The following is a 20594-nucleotide window of genomic DNA, read 5'->3' on the forward strand; positions in this document are numbered from 1 at the left end:
GAAGTGCAAACAATTCTTAGAAATGTAGACAAACGATTGAATTCATATTAAAGAAATGGGAATGGTTACCTTATAGAGATATAAGTTGAAATCGTATTTAAAAAGGAACTGCGTGAGTATGTCTGCTACAAATACCAAAATAAAAGTTGGATCAACGTAACAGGAGCCGGATTTATATATAGCCAAGGACCCACTCTTTAACAGAATTCCACAAAACTCATTACGGAATGTTTTATCTTGTTACAACTACAACAAAAATAGCTATGGGATCTATTAGTCCTCAGCAAAGTACTTTTGAACTTCCTAAATCCACCAACAATTTAGAAACTTTATGATAAATTATAACATTCAATCATCATTCAATTATATCAATCTAACGACTTATCATTTGATTTGAACAATTTCTTTTTAAAAAAGTTTGTCAAGAACCCATTGAACACAGTGTTCTAAAGACCTTTTGATATATACTTCGAAGAAAACCGCCACGCACCACTAATTACTGGCAAAATGTTCACCCAAACTAACAGCACAAAGTAAATGAGTGGTATAGATTACACACCGAAATACAGTTATATTGTTTACAACAAAAAAAATTGTAACGAATAGCCTGAAGAGAACCAGAAGAACCCGCACGACTTTAAGGCCGCACCAACGTGAGTTGATTTGCCACTTAGATTAGCAGTTATTGGGCAATTATTTATTTGCTGATACTTCCGCACATTTTTAGCAACGCTGCAGACTTTCGAATATCAACAAATGCGCTACGCTTCATGTAGAACTAGAATTAGAAGCAGACTTGGAATTAGAAGTGTTTCTTTTGCCTGCCTGTTCATTTTCAGCTTCTACGATTTTACAGCGTAGACGGCCACTCCCCATCCCGGTCTAGGTAATTGCCCAGTACCGGTTTGTTGGAAATGGAAGATGCTGACTAGCAATAGCAACAATAACAATAACAAGAAGACAACGCTAAAGTAATCAGCATGCGGTCATAATGATGTTGCCGCTGATGCGCCGACTGATGATTAAGACGATGGGGATACACAGTGAGTAGGAAAGAAGAAGAAGGTGCGTCACAATAAAACAAATTTTTTAGAAGGCTAAGAGGAGGCAGCAGCAGACAACGCTGTGGCAAAAACTGCACAAAAAGGAACCCAACAAAAAAATCATTAAATTTATTATAGTTCATTTGAGTCCGTTCATTTGGTTAGCATGCCAGAAGAGAAGCAGAAGCAGCAGCAGCTGCTCGTATAACAACAACAACAACAACGCTTTAACTGCGCTACACATATTATACACTGTTTCTACAATAAATTCAATCACTGCAGGCCAACTCTGCTTTTTAGTCTTTTTGTGTTTACTTTTTCTCTGCTTCTTCTTCTTCTTCATCTTCATTCTGCCTGATTTGTTGTTATCGTTTAACCTCCGCGCATGCGAATGCTGAGTCAATAGTACTGGTATTTTCGCTATAGAGTTATATATAGCAGTCGGCTATTATTGTTGTTGTTGCTGCTGCATAGAATAAAAGATCAAGTTCGTTGCTCAAGTCTTTTGTTTCTGAGTTGCTGTTGCTGTATCTCTTTTTTTTTGCTATTTTGCCACTTCCCTTGCGCATTAAAATATCCGCAAACGGCGCAACCACAGCCGCAACAACAAATGATTACAATAACAACAACTGCAATAACAACAACCACAGCATCGGCAATAACAATTTTGAACCACAATTTTGCCGTCATCGGGCATTCCGGCATGCGGCAGCGTCATCGACAGTCAAGTCAAGTCGACTGGAGTCGAGAGTCTAGAGTCATTAGCGCTAGCGCCCAACAGCAAGAGCAACGGCACAACTGCAATAACAGTAACAACAGCAACAGCAACAGCAACAACAACAACATGTCATTGCTATGGCTATGTCATTTAGTCATTTAGTCAGTTGGCCACAGAGCTCTAAACACTATTATCATCATCTCCAAACGCAGATATACATATGTACATATGTACGAGTATGCGTGTAAAGGCCGTTTTAACGCTTGATGCTTGGTGCGTGGCTGAGGTTGGCGGTTAAAGGAGGTGTTCATAGAAGGCCGTCGCGGCAGCCGCCGCTGGCTGATTTTGTATTAACGAAACACTTTTGAGATACACAATTTTACCTTTTCTTTGTTGTTTTTGATTTCTGTATCATTGCCTTTATACTCGTCAAGTTGTTGCTGTTTTATTTAGATATTTGTTGTTTTATTTTTGTTTATTTGTTGTTGGCTTCTTATTTATTTGCGTGTATTTTTTGTTTATTTGTTTGATTGTCTTTCACAATTGTTACGTAGCTTGAAGTGTCATGCTTGTTGTTGTTGTTTTGTGTGCGTTTATTTGATTTGTTGTATTTAAATTTTATGCACTGCTAATTATGTATTTCATTTCAGTTGTGCTTTTGTTGTTGTTGTTGTTTCTGTTTCTTTTTTGCTGTGAATTCCAAGGTTGCATTAAATCGATTTTCGACCGCAGTTACCGTTATGTGGGTTTATTCAATTTCGGGTTTTTTGGAGATTTCTTTTAATTTTTTTTTTACTTTAGTTTCTTATTTCACTTTAACATGTATTATCATTTAAGTTTAATAATTTTAAAAATTGTATTATTTTTGTTTTAATTTTTTAATAATTAATAATTATAGCAATTAGTTTTAGAAATACATTTTGTGTATTATTTTCTTTCAATAATTTCTTTTCTTTTTAATTTAAGTTTAATAGATTTTATTATTGATTGTTTTTTAATAATTTTACTACTCTGTATTATATTATTTCAATTCGTAAAGTTTTATAATTTTTGTTAATATTTATTTATTTATTTGTTTTTTATGTAATTAATTTATTTTTTAAATTTTTTAAATTTGTTTTTTAATTAATTTTATTTAATTTTTTTTTTAATTATTACTTTTCTGTCATTAAATATACTTAATTATTTAAATTATTTTATTTTATTTTATTTTATTTAATTTAATTTAATTTAATTTTATTTTATTTTATTGTATTTAATTTGATTTTATTTTTTTATTTTATTTTTTATTTTATTTTATTTTATTTTATTTTATTTTATTTTATTTTATTTTATTTTATTTTATTGTATTTAATTTGATTTTATTTTTTTATTTTATTTTTTATTTTATTTTATTGTATTTTATTTTATTTTATTTTATTTTATTTTATTTTATTTAATTTAATTTAATTTAATTTAATTTAATTTAATTTTATTTTATTTTATTTTATTGTATTTTATTTTATTTTATTTAATTTAATTTAATTTAATTTTATTTTATTTTATTTTATTTTATTGTATTTAATTTGATTTTATTTTTTTATTTTATTTTATTGTATTTTATTTTATTTTATTTTATTTTATTTTATTTTATTTTATTTAATTTAATTTTATTTTATTTTATTGTATTTAATTTGATTTTATTTTTTTATTTTATTTTATTGTATTTTATTTTATTTTCTTTTATTTTATTTTATTTTATTTAATTTAATTTTATTTTATTTTATTTTATTGTATTTAATTTGATTTTATTTTTTTATTTTATTTTTTATTTTATTTTATTGTATTTTATTTTATTTTATTTAATTTAATTTAATTTAATTTAATTTAATTTAATTTAATTTAATTTAATTTTATTTTATTTTATTTTATTTTATTTCAATATATAATTTTTTTTCTAAATGAACCACTTAATTGTTTCTTTTTGATTTATCTTTTACTATTATGTTCACCCTTTGTTATAATTTTAGCATTTTGCAATCATCATTTCTTGCCCTTTTTAGGCAACACACCTAATTTCATCTGTAAATATTTAATTAATTGGCGTGAAAGCAAGTCGAATGCCTAGGGTGTTTTCTTTCTTTTCTTCTTTATCTTCTACACTTTTCTCCAATTTGCATAAGAGCACAATTTATAAACAGAGTAAAATGTTATTATTATATTATTTTGTAGATAAAAACAACACAAACACAGTTAGACACAAACACACAGGCATTCAAAGCGATCGAGAAATATGAACTGTATCTTGCGTACACACGTTCGCCTCCTCAATTCAGCCACTGTGTCTTGCTTTCCGTTCCGCACAAGCTTCACCACCGTCGTCGATAAAGCGCCGTGTTCAAAACTATAACTGACCGTCGCGCATGCCAAACAACAACTGATTGCGGCAAACACTCAGCCACGAAGAGGCAGAGACTTTTTTCTGCCGACCAACAACCAACGTGAAGCACTCAGACGGCGGCGCACCAACGCGTCAGCGCGGCAGTCAAAAGTGTTGCTATCTGTTGGCTGCTCCACCACACTGTGGCTGTGGCTTTTTCTTCTTCGTGCTTAGAGCTCAGCCAACTTCGTGGCGCTGGCGTTCTGCAACTCTAACTTGGCTGGAGTTTAAAGTGTCTGAAGTTATAGCTTTGGAGTCGGCGTTAACCGCAGCGCAACCGCACAGCTCGGCTCAACTGCATGATGCAACTCGTTCCGGTGTTTGTTTTGTTGTTGTTCTACATTTATTGTTTTTTATTTGTGTTGCTAATGGAGATGAGCGCTTGCTTAATAGTCTTACAGTCAGCCAACGCGTAACTTCTAATGAAAGCCATGCAACTTCAGAGAAAGAGCTGAAAGTTGTTGTTATTGTTGTTGCTTTCGAACGTAACTCGTCAGCGCTGAGCAAACATTTTTGTGGCAGCTTCAACTAACTTTAACTAGCTGAGTTATATGCAGCTTCTATTACAACGCCATTACTGAGCTAGAGCTCTAGCTACAGCTAGGCAGCAGTCTCGAGTGTTCATCTCCGGTTGTGGCTGCTTGGCATTTGCTTTTGTCGTCGTCGTCGCTTTTTTATGGCTTTTATATAATCTTTAATTCTTTTTTTAGTGTATTTTCTTGTTGCTAGAATACAGCTGAGCGCTCCTTTTCTGACATTTATTGTGCTGTTGCTTTGTTTTTTCGAAACAGTTGAAGTTGTTTAGGGTTGGTTTGTGAAACAAAAGACTGTAGCAACAAACCTGATTTGCTTTGCTTTGGCCACAAAGTGAATAAAAATAAACACTGGCTTATAGCAGACACTCTTTAAGACGGTGCTTGTATATGTGTGTGTGTGCGATGAAGAAGTTGCTCTCGCATTGAAGATGCTTTCTTACGCTCACACTGAAAGTGCAACGCAGAGTTGGATGTCTGCTGCTAAGCCGCTTAGTGTGAGTCTAATGAAAATATTAATACAACAAACTGGGCGCATTAGCAGGCATTAAATCGTTTAATTTTGTTTGTTCAAACACATATTTTATTAGTTAGCACAATACATTTTTGTTTTGCATAGTTCAAAGTTGGTTTGTTCCCATGTTCCGAAATTTTTGATTTTTATTTGAGTCACATCGACAAGGTAGATCATAGATTGAAATACAAGGCGTGATAAGTATGTTTAAATTTAAATTTAAAATTTTTAAATTATTTTTTTAATTCTAGTGGAAACTCTATACTATTTCTGCCATGAAAAAGCTTTCCATATTCTATAATACCTTCCAGGGTCGGAAGAAACCAAGGAACACTTAATATTTCCAAAAATGTTCAAATATCTCACTAAAGGTGGCCAAATATTATTTTATAGATAATCAAGGCCCACTGATATGATCCTACTGTGCCCATAACAAACATAACCTAAAACATTACATGCGCCAAAAGCAGATTATGATCATGAAATGAATTCCAAGTCTTCTCGTTATCTCGAGCCGTAACGAACGGTTGTGGGAGTAAAGTATGTGCGATTATTGTTTCTGTCTGTCAGAACTACTCAAGTTAAAAGCAGCATCTTCGATATAATTTATTGCGATTTTGCATTACGGTAACTTATAAACCGTTAACATGACTATGAAATAGTCTAAAATATGATTTGAAAAGCTTCTTTGAAGTGGTCAAGAGAAGTAAATAGGTAAAATTAAACGGTATCAATAATCGGAATCGATTGGCAAGATTTTTGCAACATTTCGTGAGTTGATAGACACTAAAAGTGATATACTAAATTCATACGTAGCTTGAAGAAACCTTTAAAGCCACTCAATTAGAGGTGAGCTGATGGAAACATGGATCCCATATATATATCTGACTATTGCATGGCATTTCCATTGCAATGTTAGAACTATGGCTGTCTTAGATTCACCATTCTCTACTCGCTATTTTTACACTGCTTTCTATTCTCAATAATTTATATGAGGTTATCGAGTTGAATTTGATACAAGATAGTATGGGGATAACTTATTAAAATGTTATAATCGCTATCTTCCACGTTGTCAAGTATTGTTTTACACATTTTAGACCAGTTGAACTATTGTGAATAGCACGAATGACAGATAACTGTAAAAATGATAAATTTTCTACAAATTACCTTCCCTAATTCCGAAGTCTCTCTAACTTGAAGTTTTTTTGTGAGTTATGGAGATTAGAGTACTTTCCTAACTGTATTTTTTATATCCTGAACAGGGTATATTAAGTTTGTCACGAAGTTTGTAACACCCAGAAGGAAGCGTCGGAGGCCCTATAAAGTATATATATACATGATCAGTAGGTTGAACTGAGTCGATTTAGCCATGTCCGTCTGTCTGTATATATACGAACTAGTCCTTCAGTTTTTAAGATATCGTTTTGAAATTTTGCAGATGTTATTTTCTCTTCAAGAAGCTGCTCATTTGTCGGAACTGATATCGGACAACTATATCATATAGCTGCCATACAAACTGAACGATCGGAATCAAGGGCTTGTATGGAAAACTTCCGCATTTTACTACATATCTTTACGAAATTTGGTGTGAGTTATTGCTCATAGAAATAATTTAATCTCCGAAATAAATTATTCAGATCGGTTCACTATAGCATATAGCTGCCATGGAATGTATGGAAAATTTTCGCATTTGACGTGGTATCTTCACGAAATTTGACATGGATTACTGCTTAAGGTAATAATATAATCTCCGAAGAAATTGTTCAGATCGGTTAACTATATAACCTTAATGTTTCTAGCAAACAACCCGGCTAAAAAGAATTAGTAAAATGTTTTCTTTTTTTTACTTACTTTTTCTTACGTCTTTAGATTTGCTTAAACACATAGTTACTAAAAGAAAAGCACCTGTGAAGGGTATATTAGCTTCGGTACAGCCGAAGTTAACGTTTTTTCTTGTTTTATTCTCAACTTAACACTACTCGAAACTAAGGTGTTACTAAAATTTTTGTTATTGTGTGGATTAGAGTATTTCTTCGCCACCGAAAGTAGTAGCTGGGCGAATCGAAGGCAACTTATACATATAACACAATTAGGAAATTTCAGAAGTAACAATATTGAGGTAAGTTGATACGGAATTCAACGATCTTATTTGATTATAGCGTTAGGATAATAATTGAAACATACTCCGCTTAACTCATAATATTCTATTACTACAACAACAACTTTTTTTTTATAGTTTTTATATATTATTTTATATTATAAATCCCTCACAGCCGTCAATTTCCGTTAATCTATATTAAAACCAATAAACATTAAAATCTCTTATCAAACAATATATACACATACATACAAATATAAATATGTTTATTTACAATATTTTTTAAGTGCTTGCATATCAGCAATAATTGCATTTAATGGCAAGCAATATTTTGCACTAAATGCCACCGGCTTAAGCGCGCCACAATGGGCTTATGCACAAACACATTACAAAAAACCAAAAAAAAAATCTTATAAATTTGCCTTTCCCTCATTATTAGCTGAAAATTCGCAATTTGGCTAGCAAAACCCGTGAAAAAAATGCAACTAAAGCAACGAGTACTTCAACTTCGATAACCGGACTCGGGGGTAATATTAAGACCAAGCAACCAGCTTGCTTGCCTGTCTATCAGGCCGCAGCCGCCAACCAACAGCCAACCGGCCAAGTCAGCCAGCCAGCTGGCTACACAACAAGTATCTAACAGCAAGCCGCATATATATTATTATTATTTCTGTTTTGTTTTTTGTGAAAAATTATTTCTGCGAATAGTCAAAAATGCCTACGACTGTTTGGCTGTGTGTCAGTTTGTTGCGTCTAGACCATTAATACAAAGCTTGCTTGGCAAATATTTGCATTTGCAATTGTTGCTGTTAATAGTGTTTGTTGTTTTTGTTGTGTGTGTATTTTGTTTGTTCTGCCACACAAATGTAGAACGCGTGCTGAAGCCGTAGCAAATTTAAATTCGCCACAGCACAGTTCTACAAGCCACAGCAGCTACCACAAAATTCAATTCTATCAATACGATTTCAAGTGACCCAATAAAGTTGGTGTGTACAAAAGATAAAAGCGGCAAATAGTTGAAGAAAAAAGTATAAGAAGAAAGGCCGTACGCCTCGTGGCACTTACCTCATCCGAGAAATCGCCCAGATTACGCACATCTTCCGTTTCTAGATAATCCTTGACCTCCTCGTGTGTAATCACGCGCTTTTCGTTCGAATCGCGCACTAGCCCGTCTGCTGGGCGCGGCACCATTTTCTTAATAATTTTCGAGTTCTCAGCTGGCAGCACAGCCACTTGACCGTCAACGGTGTCAGCAGGCGCCTCCAGTGCACCACCATTGCCCGCCTCCACTGGTATACTGTCGATGGGTATGCCTAAATCGCGTTTCTGGAATGGTTGAACGTAATTATAAACTTAATAAAATTTGTATATGAAATGATATTGTTGAAGAATACTGACAAATAACTGCGATTTCATCCCAAAATATTTTTATTCCAAAAATTATTATTAAACTTGAGAAGATTCTCTTAAACAGAGAGATAAGAGGAGAATATATGCTTCCAAAATTTTGAAAACGGAACATAGTCTTAATATTTAATTGATTAAGGTCCATACCTAATAAAGTACTGTACTTGTATTAGACTTGCATTTGGATCAATACAAAATATTGAACGATTCGTATAGCACATCGAACAGCCACGCCTAACTCTCATCCAATGCTAAGAGAGTATAATAGTTTTGTTCACATAACAGTTGTTTGTAACTCATAAAACTAAACGAGTTAGTTAGGTTATTTATATCAAAATGATCAGGATGATGAGACGAGTTCGTTTCCCTTAAGTACACCATCACACCTTGAAAATAATTGAAATCGGATATAACCACGCCCACCTCCCATACAAAGGTTATGTTGAAAATTGCTAATAGTGAGCTAACTCACTAACGAAAAGTGTCAAAAACACTAAATTTCACAGAAAAAGCTGCACTCAGTTTAAAAAAAGAGGAAAATGGGCGTGGCGTCGCCCACTTATGGGTCAAAAACCATATCTCAGAAACTATTCGACAGATTTCAATGAAATTCGGTATATAATATTTTCATGACACCCAGATAACACGGTTGAAAAATGGACGAAATCGGTTCACAACCACGCCTACTTTCCATATAACTCCATTTTGCATTCCATCTGATTCCTTCACTTTATAATATATATATTAGGAACCAATGATGGTAGCGAAATGACTTTACACAAATACTGAATTTGAGCTGTGGCATCACCAGTGGAAAAATTGTCACAATCGGACTATAACTTTTCAAAACCCTGGATATGGAACATGAAGAACCCAGCGCCTAAGGGGGTACTTTTTCACCGAAAATATCGGTAAACCTCTCAGATATTTTAATTTAATTCAGAGGGAATCTTTTTCTTCAAATAGCGTGTTTTGTACCAAAAATGGTTGAAATTTAGTCATAATCGGGGTCTAGCTCCCAGTTTATAAGTTTTTCAAAAATAAGGTGGGCTTTATATCTCATAAATCGGTGGTACAAATGACTAGAAGCCAAATTAAGTTAGCGCATAGTCTTGGATATAGTGTACCTTTGTGGTGAAAATGAGTGAAATCGGTTTCAGGAATTACCTCGGCTTCATTACCTCATGTACTATATATGATGATTTTCGTTATTCTACTTTACCTTATGCCGAATATATGGGTCAAATTGAGTTAAACTACATCAATAAATTGCGAGAGAGAACAAAATGTTCGGTTACACCCGAACTTAGCCTTTCCTTACTTGTTGTATATTTACTTCATTCTTTATGTATTTCCTTATATGCATCAAGTAACAGTATTTTTTCATTTGATTGCCTCTTTTAATACACTATTTTATGAATATACCTACATACTCACACGTAACTATATTTGCAAAATTGTGTAAATAATATCTCTCAATAATAATTTTTTCGTCAGCATACTCACCTCAGTTGTTTCCGTTTCCTGTTTATCTGTATCTTCCGTCGTATTCGTTGAGACAATTGGGCCTGAGTCTTCCACTACTTTGCCATCCTCCAGCACCAATTGTCGTTTTACACGCGTCTCTATTTGGCGTGTTGTTGTAAGTTCGGTTTTCTTTTTTGTTATCCATTCTTCTGCAAAAGTGAAAATAAAGAAAAATATTAAACATACATTGGTTAATTCAGAGTTAGAGCTTAGGCTTAATGAAAGCTTAATGATAGTCAAGTATAAAATGCGCCTAAAAGTATGCTATGTTATGTGTTGCAAGTGTGGCTTACACTGAGGAAAATATTTATAATTTTTTGAGAGACGTTTTTTAATGCTTTAGTATTTATATAATAGGTTTTAGAGTTTATATATAAGAAAAATAAAAAAATAAATATATTTAATTGCAATAATAAAATGAATATTATCCAAATGAGTTGATTTAATAAATATCTATTTGATACAAAATTGTCGCTAAAATTTCAAGCTGCTACCAGAGTATTTATAAAACATTTTTTATTCAACGAATTATTTGCTTGTAAAAGATATTGTAATTCAATCCAGCAGCACAGCTTACAAATTGAATGTATGCTTTAACTATGTCTACATTGTTACTGTTAAATTTGTACTAAAATTTGTATTAAGCTTGTTAACATACAAACCTGTCAAAACAAACCCTAACTAATTTCGAGCACCTTTTGTGTATTTACATTTGCTTAAGACTCCCACAAGTAAGAGGCGATAAAAAGTCACAATAAAAATGCGCTAAACTAATTAACCCACGGCAATAAATTAACTTTGTAAAACACATACATATCAAGCTTATCTGGCAGCCAATAAAATTTAAAGCACAAAAGCACATAGAAATTATGTATATGTGGGTACCTACTACGAGACAGCGTCTAAGACAGTAAAAATCTTTTTGGCTTAGAGAAAAAAAAATGGTAAACATGAAAATCTTTGTTGGCGCATATGAAAAAAAAGCAATTAAATGAAGCCAAACGTTAATGTGTGACAATTTACAGCACTTAAAGAGATACACGTACATAAACAAACACCTCACAAGAAATGGATGAACGTGATTAAATCGTTATTTGGTTTAATTAGGAATATTGAAATTTTGCAGACAAATTTTTAAACGTTTTTTAATAATATTTAATTGAAGATATATTCTTAAGAATTACATTTGATAAATCAGCGAAAAATTTTGTTTTAGCTTAACATTTTTTGGAGGTTAAGAATAAGCTTAAAACTCTCAGAAACTCCTTTTACTAAGAAAACCCAAGCAAAGTAAAGTAATAGTTCGATTTTCGAACGAAAATAATACAAGAAGCGCCATTAACTCAAGTTGCAAAATTTCAGAGAGAAATCAACTCTAAGCCGTGATAAAAACATTTTTTCCACTACTTCCGAGGTTTTCTGACAGATTTCTGTCCAGACCATAGACAATCTTTCAATACATTATTAAACCTCCAGTTCTTAATCATTTTTAAAAATAGAACTACCTAGGGCTTTGAGAAACTCTTCTTCTTCTAGACTGGCGTAGAGACCTCTTACGCGGTTATAGCCGAGTTCACAACAGCGCGCCACGTTTCCCTCCTTTTAGCAGTTTGGCGCCAATTGGTAATACCAAGCGAAGCCAAGTCCCCCTCCACCAGGTCCTTCCATCGGAGTGAAGGCCCGCCTCTTCCTCGGCTTCCACCAGCGGGTACTGCATCGAAAACTTTCAGAGCTGGGGCACTTTCGTCCATTCGAACAACATGACCCAGCCAGCGTTGCCGCTGTCTTTTTATTCGCTGGACTATGTCTATGTCGTCGAACAACACATACAGCTCATCATTCCATTTTGCGGTATTCGCCGTTGCCAATGTTTAAGAGACCATAAATCTTCCGCAAAACCTTTCTCTCGAAAACTTCTAGTGCCGTGTCATCGGATGTTGGTACCGTCCACGCTTTGAGAAACTAGTCCAATGTAATTTCCAATTTACTTAAAGGCATAATTATCGCCACCAAAGCCGGTTGAGTTTGCCTAATATGGGGCTACTACAACTGCAATATGATTATAGCTTCTTGAAGTTGGTTGTGATATAAATTAAGATATGGTTGGTACTTTAGACGCGTGTTCGCTTCAAATCATTTTTGGAATGTTATGGACCAGTGCAATGACAAAAATGTCGAGACCTCAACTGATTCAGAACTTCAAAGTAACACACTTTATTAACCGTAATATCTTATGGTAAGAACCATGCCTCGTTAAGCGAAGGATTACGTTCGATTTTGCTCTCTTTTATTGAGACGATCGGGATTTTGTTTCGAAGTTGCAACCGTCTGCAGTATGTCGAAGTTATCAATAGCACCAGAGTGATTTTTGGTCGAAATTTGGGCATTTTGGGGAACAAATATAGAAAAATAATCGCAACTATCGCACGCGGCTTCCTCGACGATATCACGGAAGTTCCACAAACAACACTTCACAGGATATATAACTTTACCAAGACCACAGGGTGGTTCCAAGGGCTCATACTAGTGTAAGGGGATTCTAGCCCCGATAGTTCATAAAAGAAATTCCCAAAAATCAAAGCTTATCTCCGAAATTAGTCGCAGAACTGAAAAATTGAGACTAAAACGAAAACCTCAATACCAAATAGAGACTCATACAGATATAAATTCAAACATACATATATGGCATGTATGTACAGTTAGCGGTTTACTACAATATACAATTTTGCATTTTCATTTTATTTTCCACTACTTTAATAACTTTTTGCTTGTTTACATTTTGATTTGAAGTTTCTGAGAAACTTAATACGAACCTGCCTCCTGAGGCTTAGTCATGCTCCATGCTGGAGGTGCAACCTGAGCTGCTCAAAATGCTGACACACACACATACACACTCACAAGCAAATGTGTATATATGTATGTATGCACCGATACATATGTAGTGACATGAAAACAGCTAGCAGCTAACAGCTTATTGCTCTAATGTATGCCAAATAGACAGCTTAGCTGTCAGACAGACAGACAGACCATGAGCGCTACAAACAGCAGCTTTATAAATAGTCAACGCACAAGCTGTTGTTCAAGCACAAGAAGAAGAAGAAGAAGCAGGAGAAGAGGAGGTGGAGTGGTGGCTGACAGAGTTTACGTTGCAGAAGCATGCTTAATATGCAGTTTTAAAGTCCACTGACTTACTGGCTGACTTACAAGCTGGTGCATTTTGTATATGTATGTGTGTGTGTGTTTGTATGCAATGAGTGAGTGTGCATATTTCTTCTTACAATGCAATCTTATTATTGTTGTTGTTGTTTTTACTAAATATTATTGTTATTGCTATTGTTTTTGTAGCACAGTTTTGTTGTTGTTTTATAGTAAAATTGTTGTTGTTGTTTTTGCATTTGTAGCACCATTTTTGTTGTTGTCTTTACCAAGAAACACCGTTTTTGTTGTTGTTGCTTTTGTTGTATGTTACCAACGTTGTGCTTGAGCGATTTTGCGTTTAGCTAAAGCTCTTACGTAACAATGGCAAGATATTTGTTTGTATGAATATCCATCTACGTATAAGTATCTAGGTCTGTATGTATGTACGTATGTATGACAAGCGCAACCTGCTGCAGAACAATGCAGTTGTTGTTGTTGTTGTTGCTAGCGATGCTGTACACTTTTTATACCGGCCAGTGGACAATAAATGTGCCAAGAAGCAACAAAAACAACAACAACAACAACAACACAGCAAACTATTGAATGAAACCGTTTTTCCCGTTGCTTAAGCTTTTGTTTTGCACACATACACAAGAAAATTTCATATATACATATAATATATTTATATGTACATATGTATCTGTGAGCATCTGAGACTCTACAGCCATACAACTAAAGTTATCTGAAAAGATTTTACCGTAGCGTTGTTGCGACTGGCTAGCGCAACGTGTCGCCACCATTGAAATCACTGGACCATTAAAGGTCACTTGTACATCCAGCCAAGCAGTTATTTCTCAGACACAACAAGCTGCGCTCAGCGTTTGCTATCTCAGCTCAACGTGCCAGCGGCCAGTGAGGTAAGCACTCAGCAGCAGCAAATTGTTAACAACTTGGCCAGGTTTTGGATTTGAAAACTTTGTTTTGTGTTTCTTTATTTTTTCCCTTATTTATTCTTTGTTTACAATATTCTTTTTTTATTGTTTTGTTGTCTTATTCGAATGAAATCGAAACATGCTGTAAGCAACGGACGCGTTTTGCTACAGTGCACCGACGCACACACACAAACAAACTCAAACTTCCACCCTAAAGTATGTTTTTGTATGTGTGTTGGTGAATTATGCTTTATCCATAAATTTAATAACTAAGTAACTAAGTAGACACTTAGTTACCTGTCTAGGTGTATCCGCATTTTTGCAATAGATAATTTATTAAGATAAGCATTTATTACTTTTGAGTTGTTTGTCAGTTAATGAATTGATAAAAATTGAAAAAATGAAAAGATTGAAATTAATAACAGCTGATAGCGTTCGGCACCGCTGATCAGGTGTATTATATGTATATAATACATATCTATAGTATATATGTATGCAAGCAATTGAGTAGTGGTTTACGCCTGCAACTATAATGTGTGTAGTTATTTTATTTTACATTTACGCCCTTTGCTATGGTTGAACTTCGATTCTTGATTTCCGTTTGAATTTAAATAATAATTTGAAATATTGATTTTTATTATCTGCTGTTTGAATGATTTATAAAGGGTTTTTCGAACGGGACGTCACAAAATAAGACCGATAGGGACAGCAAAATCGACGTCATATCTTTTCCCGCTATTTGACATTTCTCTTCAGTAAGATTTTCCATTTCATCATGGAAAGATATACGATCCAACAACGAGTCGAAATTATTAAAATTTACTACCGAAATTCGTCATTCGAAATGAGTCAATGGCCTCAACTTTAAGATTGCTAAGTCCTACGTAGCGATCAGGCTCCTTTCTGGCTGAATGAATTCGTCAATAAGCAACATATTACGGTTTATGGGCCGAACTTCTTCCGTGATGATCAAGACAGGCACGTTACTGTGAATGGGAATCGCTACCGCTCAATGATAACCGAATATTTTTGGCCCGAATTTGATGATATGGACTTGGACAATATATGGTTCCAACCGGACGGCGCCACAAGCTGATTGTCACAGCGATTGTCACAATCGATTTATTGAAAACTAAGTTTGGTGAACGTGTTATCTCACGAAATGGTCCAGTCAATTGGCCGCCTGTGTCGGTCGTGTGATTTGACGCCGTTAGACTATTTCCAGTGAGGTTATGTCAAGTCTATGGTCTATACTTCGTACAAATATCGAACGTGAAGCAATATCGGCCGATTTATGCTTGAAAACTGTCGAAAATTGGGTACAGGGTCTGGACTTCTGCAATCGTCCCCTTGATTTTAGCACTCTAATAGAAAAATCATTTATAAGAGGGTGTAGTGTAACTAACCAATATTACTCCATTTGTATTCACTTTTCATTACGATGACGAGCATTTCCGCTGAAAGGAGGTATTAGCAAGGTAATTGAAACCGGTTTGACTAGGTTATGAGCATATGTATGAAGAAACTTTTGCTTCGGGGTCCGTAGTAGCTTTGGACCAATTCTTTTTCTAGTCAATAACAATTGAGCCGTCTGTTATGAACACAATTCTAGAGAAATACAATCGGGATCCAATCTGATTCTCGATGTCAACTAACCTATTACCCACGATAATACTAATGCCATTTCGAAAGAATAGAAAGCCTAATATGAGTCGGTGTATTTTAACCAGAAGTAGATTTCGACTAGATCAATTTTATGAGCCGTCTGTTATGAATACAATTATAGAGAAATCCAATCGGGATCCAATCTGATTATCGATGTCAACTAACCCATTACCCACGCTAATACTAATGTCATTTCGAAAGTATAGAGAGCCTAATATGAGTCGGTGTATTTTAACCAGAAGTAGATTTCGTCTAAATCAATTTTATGAGCCGTCTGTTACGAACACAATTCTAGAGAAATCCAATCGGGATCCAATCTGATTCTCGATGTCAACTAATCTATTACCCACGCTAATACTAATGCTATTTCCAAAGAATAGATATTAGACTCTCTAGTCGGTATATTTTAACCAGAAGTAGATTTCGACTAAATGCCCCAAGAAGAAGTCCATCACTATTTACAATGCACCAGAACTTAAAGCTCTGTTAAAATTTGCAAGAACCCCATTCTTTACATCGATCATAAAATTTTACGAGTCTACATTTCACAAGGGTTCATTGTGAAACTGCTAAAACATAGGACGACTGGGTAGCCCAATGCAATGCTATACTAAATGTCTTGCTACTGCCTGCTGGGTTTCTATATAAAACATTTCAATATTGAGAAATACCGAATAAAATGATGGACGATACCACAAATATGTTGCATCGAAGCTAAAACCATTGAGACAATTATTGAACTGTCAACTGTTGAGGCTATTTAACGAATAAACTGCAGATATGTATCTTATTTTGAATACTAGGTTCGAAAGGAAGAAGAACTAAGGTTTCTCAAAATCGAATATTTTTGCAGAATTCATTTTAACAAAGTTTTATAGAGGCAGGCGAAGTGGAAACATCTAGCAATTATCAGCTCTACTGTCCAGCTTTCGCTAAACTGAGGTTGAAACAACTTAGCAATCATACCTTTGGCGAACTAGATGAAGTGGCTGAAAATGATATAAGTCGCCTCAAACAAATTGTGAAGACTTATACAAGGGTATCTTTTATCCATACTTGGGAGATCTTGACATTACAAAGGACCAGTATTCTTAGCTGTCCTTTTTCAGCACTGTCGCAAAGGGCAGTCTGTTTCTATTATTCACCATGTGGTGTTGTTGGTGGTTGAATGATTTATAAAAGTCCTGATCAGCATTAGAGATCAAATTGACTTAGGCAAAAAAACCCTTTTTACATCGCTTCCAAGTCCAGATAGGTGTACAGTGTGTACAGACAAGCACATATATAATTAATATTTCTTATTAAATTTACAAAAAACCATAAATTTTACCTATGGACATGACATGAAAGACATTGCAACCATTTACCATTTAAACCAACCTACATATTTCGTGTGCATTTCGCTTGCAATTACGTACAAAGCCATATTTAAATGTCAAAATGCAAACATACGTTAGACAGACATTTTGCACATTTATTAACTGTTAATTATAACCTAAACTAACTGTTAATTTATATGTTTTTAGCCACGGTAACACAATGCTAATTGACGCCCCGCTATGATCGCTATGAGCGCTGTCAGCGCCTCGGCTTTAACGAACCAAAAATTCGCAGAGAGTTTAATAAAAATTGAAATAAAGCAAAAATATGTACACTTCCCTTTTACGATTTTTTTAGTGAATGCAGTCGCTCATCATATTTGGTCAGCGGTAGCCGGTCGCCATTTAAGCTAAATAGGTAATTCACGGTGTACGCGAAGCCAAGCAATATACAAACGAGTATGTATGTGCGATTGTGTATTAAACTGCAATAAATAAGTGTGCCGCCATTCACGATGTGTTATAAATACTACGTATATACCCACGCATGGTCGTATATGTCGATACATATGTTGGAATTGCATTTACTACATATATGTATGTATACCATATAGTTTGCTTTGAAATATTTATTTTGAGCTGACGTCACGGAGTCGTGTGACAGAAATGCATTTTATGAGTAACGGTTAAAATTATGACCACATGCACGAGTGTATTTCGATAAGTAGGTAACTTCTTGAATTTTTTCTAATTAAAATGCAACACTGCTGCTGTCAACACGCAAAGTGACAGCTACTGTCAATAGATAGTTCGGCCATTGATCGAAAAAAAGTTTTATATGAAGTTCTCGAATTGCGCATGAGTCGGCTGTCCGAGGACCAGTGTCATGGTTGCCTAAGTGGGATCGCAAAGATCAATCTTCTAACCTTACCTATATGGAGTTTTGGCTTTTTGCGATAAAGTTTACTGTAATTTAGAAATTAAAGCATCAAAACCTGCTACATTGGCAAAATATCAGGTTTATCGAGAAAAAAAATCATTATTTTCTGATAGTCAACGAGATCATATTCCAGAAGTTCAGTCGTTTTAATCAACAATCGCGGTCTCAGTAAGTTGAAATAATTTGTCAGACCTCAAACAGCTTATTAGGTTAAATTCGCGATATTTTTGGGCAAAGGAAGTATCAGAGAGGGTCGCATTAACGCAACGCCTCATATCTAGGACTAGATTTTTTCATCAGAAATATGTATTTTAATATATATTTTTCGTCTTTTGAAAGTATACTGTTTTTGTGGACACTCTGTATATACTCAAAAATGTCAAATGTCCAGTTTGTTCGAAATAGAACTCAAACCAAAGCATCCTTGGAATAATATTGATCAAACTTTTGCTTAGACACTGATGAAAAGTGAGAGATGCTCTTATCAGAGATGGCAAGTTCAGTTCATTCATTCAGGATTCGGCAATAATATAAAAAAAGAAGAGCCAGGCATAGACAATAGTCAGTTGATTAAGTCAGCGGGCGCTCTGAAGCCATATTGCTATAATGTACATAAGTCATCTGCAACTATAGCTTTTTCGCACAGTCAAATTAATTGAATACACAGCCGGCTACACGATTAAGGATCAGTTGTTATACATTTATTTTTTTGCTATTCATAAGAAGGGTAAATCGAACTAAATCAGTGCTTTAATAGAACAAAGGCCGGTTAATTGATCAATTAACTCCCGTGCGAATAGGCTCTTAGTGGTTAAAGAATCAAGCCAATCAATTCCAAGCGGTTAATTGATAAATTAACTTCTGTGCGAATAGGCTCTTAGTGGCTAAAGCATCGAGCCAATCAAAATTGGTTAGATTAATTTGGGAAAATTTATTTTTTAAGAAAAGGAAGTTGAAAACTATACTAAACATGAAGTACTCTAGTGAAGTGAAAAACTATTTGAAAACCATTTTTATTTTAAACACTGACCTATCTAACAGCCCTTGTATGTATTACCGCTTCTGTTTTTACCAACTCAAAAGGCACATTTATACTGTTAACTGGTATATGTGTTAACAAAGTAAGATTACAATTATTAGATAAGTATTTTATGGTATTTTAGAGACATTATTATCAATCAAAATTTATCCAGTCGCTGCCATAAGTAACTGTGCAGATATGCATTGCTAGATATAAGCCATGTCTTTATTAATTGTACATTACTTAAAAAATGTTAATTGCCACGCTTTCTCTTTCAATATAATTACAGTACATAAGTAGTATTTAAATACTTGATACAGGCGACAAACAGTATATTTGTAACGGTGGGAAAGGAAACGACTTGTCGCATAAGGCGCAAATGAAGTCTAGCAAAAACAAAAAAAACAATGATTACGTGTTCGAGTCGATATCGAACTTTATCGATTCCTTGAACCAGTTACTTACATTATCGTATTTATGTTCGTTTCTGAAGTGAGATGTACATATAAACCTTGCCACTAATGTGTTGTACATGTGCACTTGAAATGTCTTTTATGCCTCAATTTGTTATTGTAGTAACGGCTCGTACGTGATTTTCGAAAAATATTTAAACTATAGCGAAAATAATTAACTGTAATTGGCGAAATTACTATAGTTTCATAGGAACCTGTGAAAAGATCAGTAAATTTAAATTAGTTTTTTTTAAGGTTCACATTATACCACATTTGTATTATGAATTGGATCATAAATTAACTGTACTTTACTTTTAACATTTATCGATTTACAAAAATTTTCGAAATCTGAAAGAAATCATGCAATTCCTGAAAGCAGTTGTGGATATAATCAAGCTGTTCTGTTTCACCATATGGTATACACTATAGATACTTTACTTTCTTATCAATTTAAATGAGTTTTAACTATTTGAACTTAGAATACATCCCTTTTAAAGGCAACCATTCCTAATTAGTACTGTATACTGTAGTTTAAATAATTTCTTTTTGTGTAAATATTAAATATTGAAAAAAGTTTGCAGAAGCTTCATTCACGGAAGATAGTTTGGATCTATATAGGTTCAATAGCATGATACATGGGGTCAGAGATAAGTTAGTGAAAGCTAATAAAACTTGGTACAGTACCATTTGTCTATTTTTTTCAAAAAGAGATCAAAGGTTAGACCTGGCAGGAAACACCTACTCTATAGGATAAGCTATACAACTTTTGAAAAACTTAAGACCACATAGTAAATACGAGATGTGTTAAAAAAATAAGGGGAATTTTCGTTTGAAAAAAAAACGGAATTAGATATTTTGCAATTATGCC

The 20594-nt window shown here is 34.2% G+C and overlaps 1 protein-coding gene across 5 annotated transcripts in view; it reads right to left on the reverse strand.

Annotated features, from left to right (window-relative positions):
• LOC105216225 (uncharacterized) overlaps nucleotides 1–20594 on the reverse strand; it is a 91965-nt gene that overhangs the window by 24676 nt on the left and 46695 nt on the right. For all 5 annotated transcript variants that reach the window (XM_054232541.1, XM_054232539.1, XM_054232538.1 and 2 more), the window contains 2 exons: nucleotides 10239–10408; nucleotides 8391–8651 (listed from right to left, as the gene is read on the reverse strand). In XM_054232541.1, the coding sequence (XP_054088516.1) occupies nucleotides 8391–8651; nucleotides 10239–10408 (431 nt within the window). The remainder of the gene's footprint in view (nucleotides 1–8390; nucleotides 8652–10238; nucleotides 10409–20594) is intronic.

Source organism: Zeugodacus cucurbitae, chromosome 5 (assembly GCF_028554725.1).
Source record: "Zeugodacus cucurbitae isolate PBARC_wt_2022May chromosome 5, idZeuCucr1.2, whole genome shotgun sequence".
NCBI lineage: Eukaryota > Metazoa > Arthropoda > Insecta > Diptera > Tephritidae > Zeugodacus > Zeugodacus cucurbitae.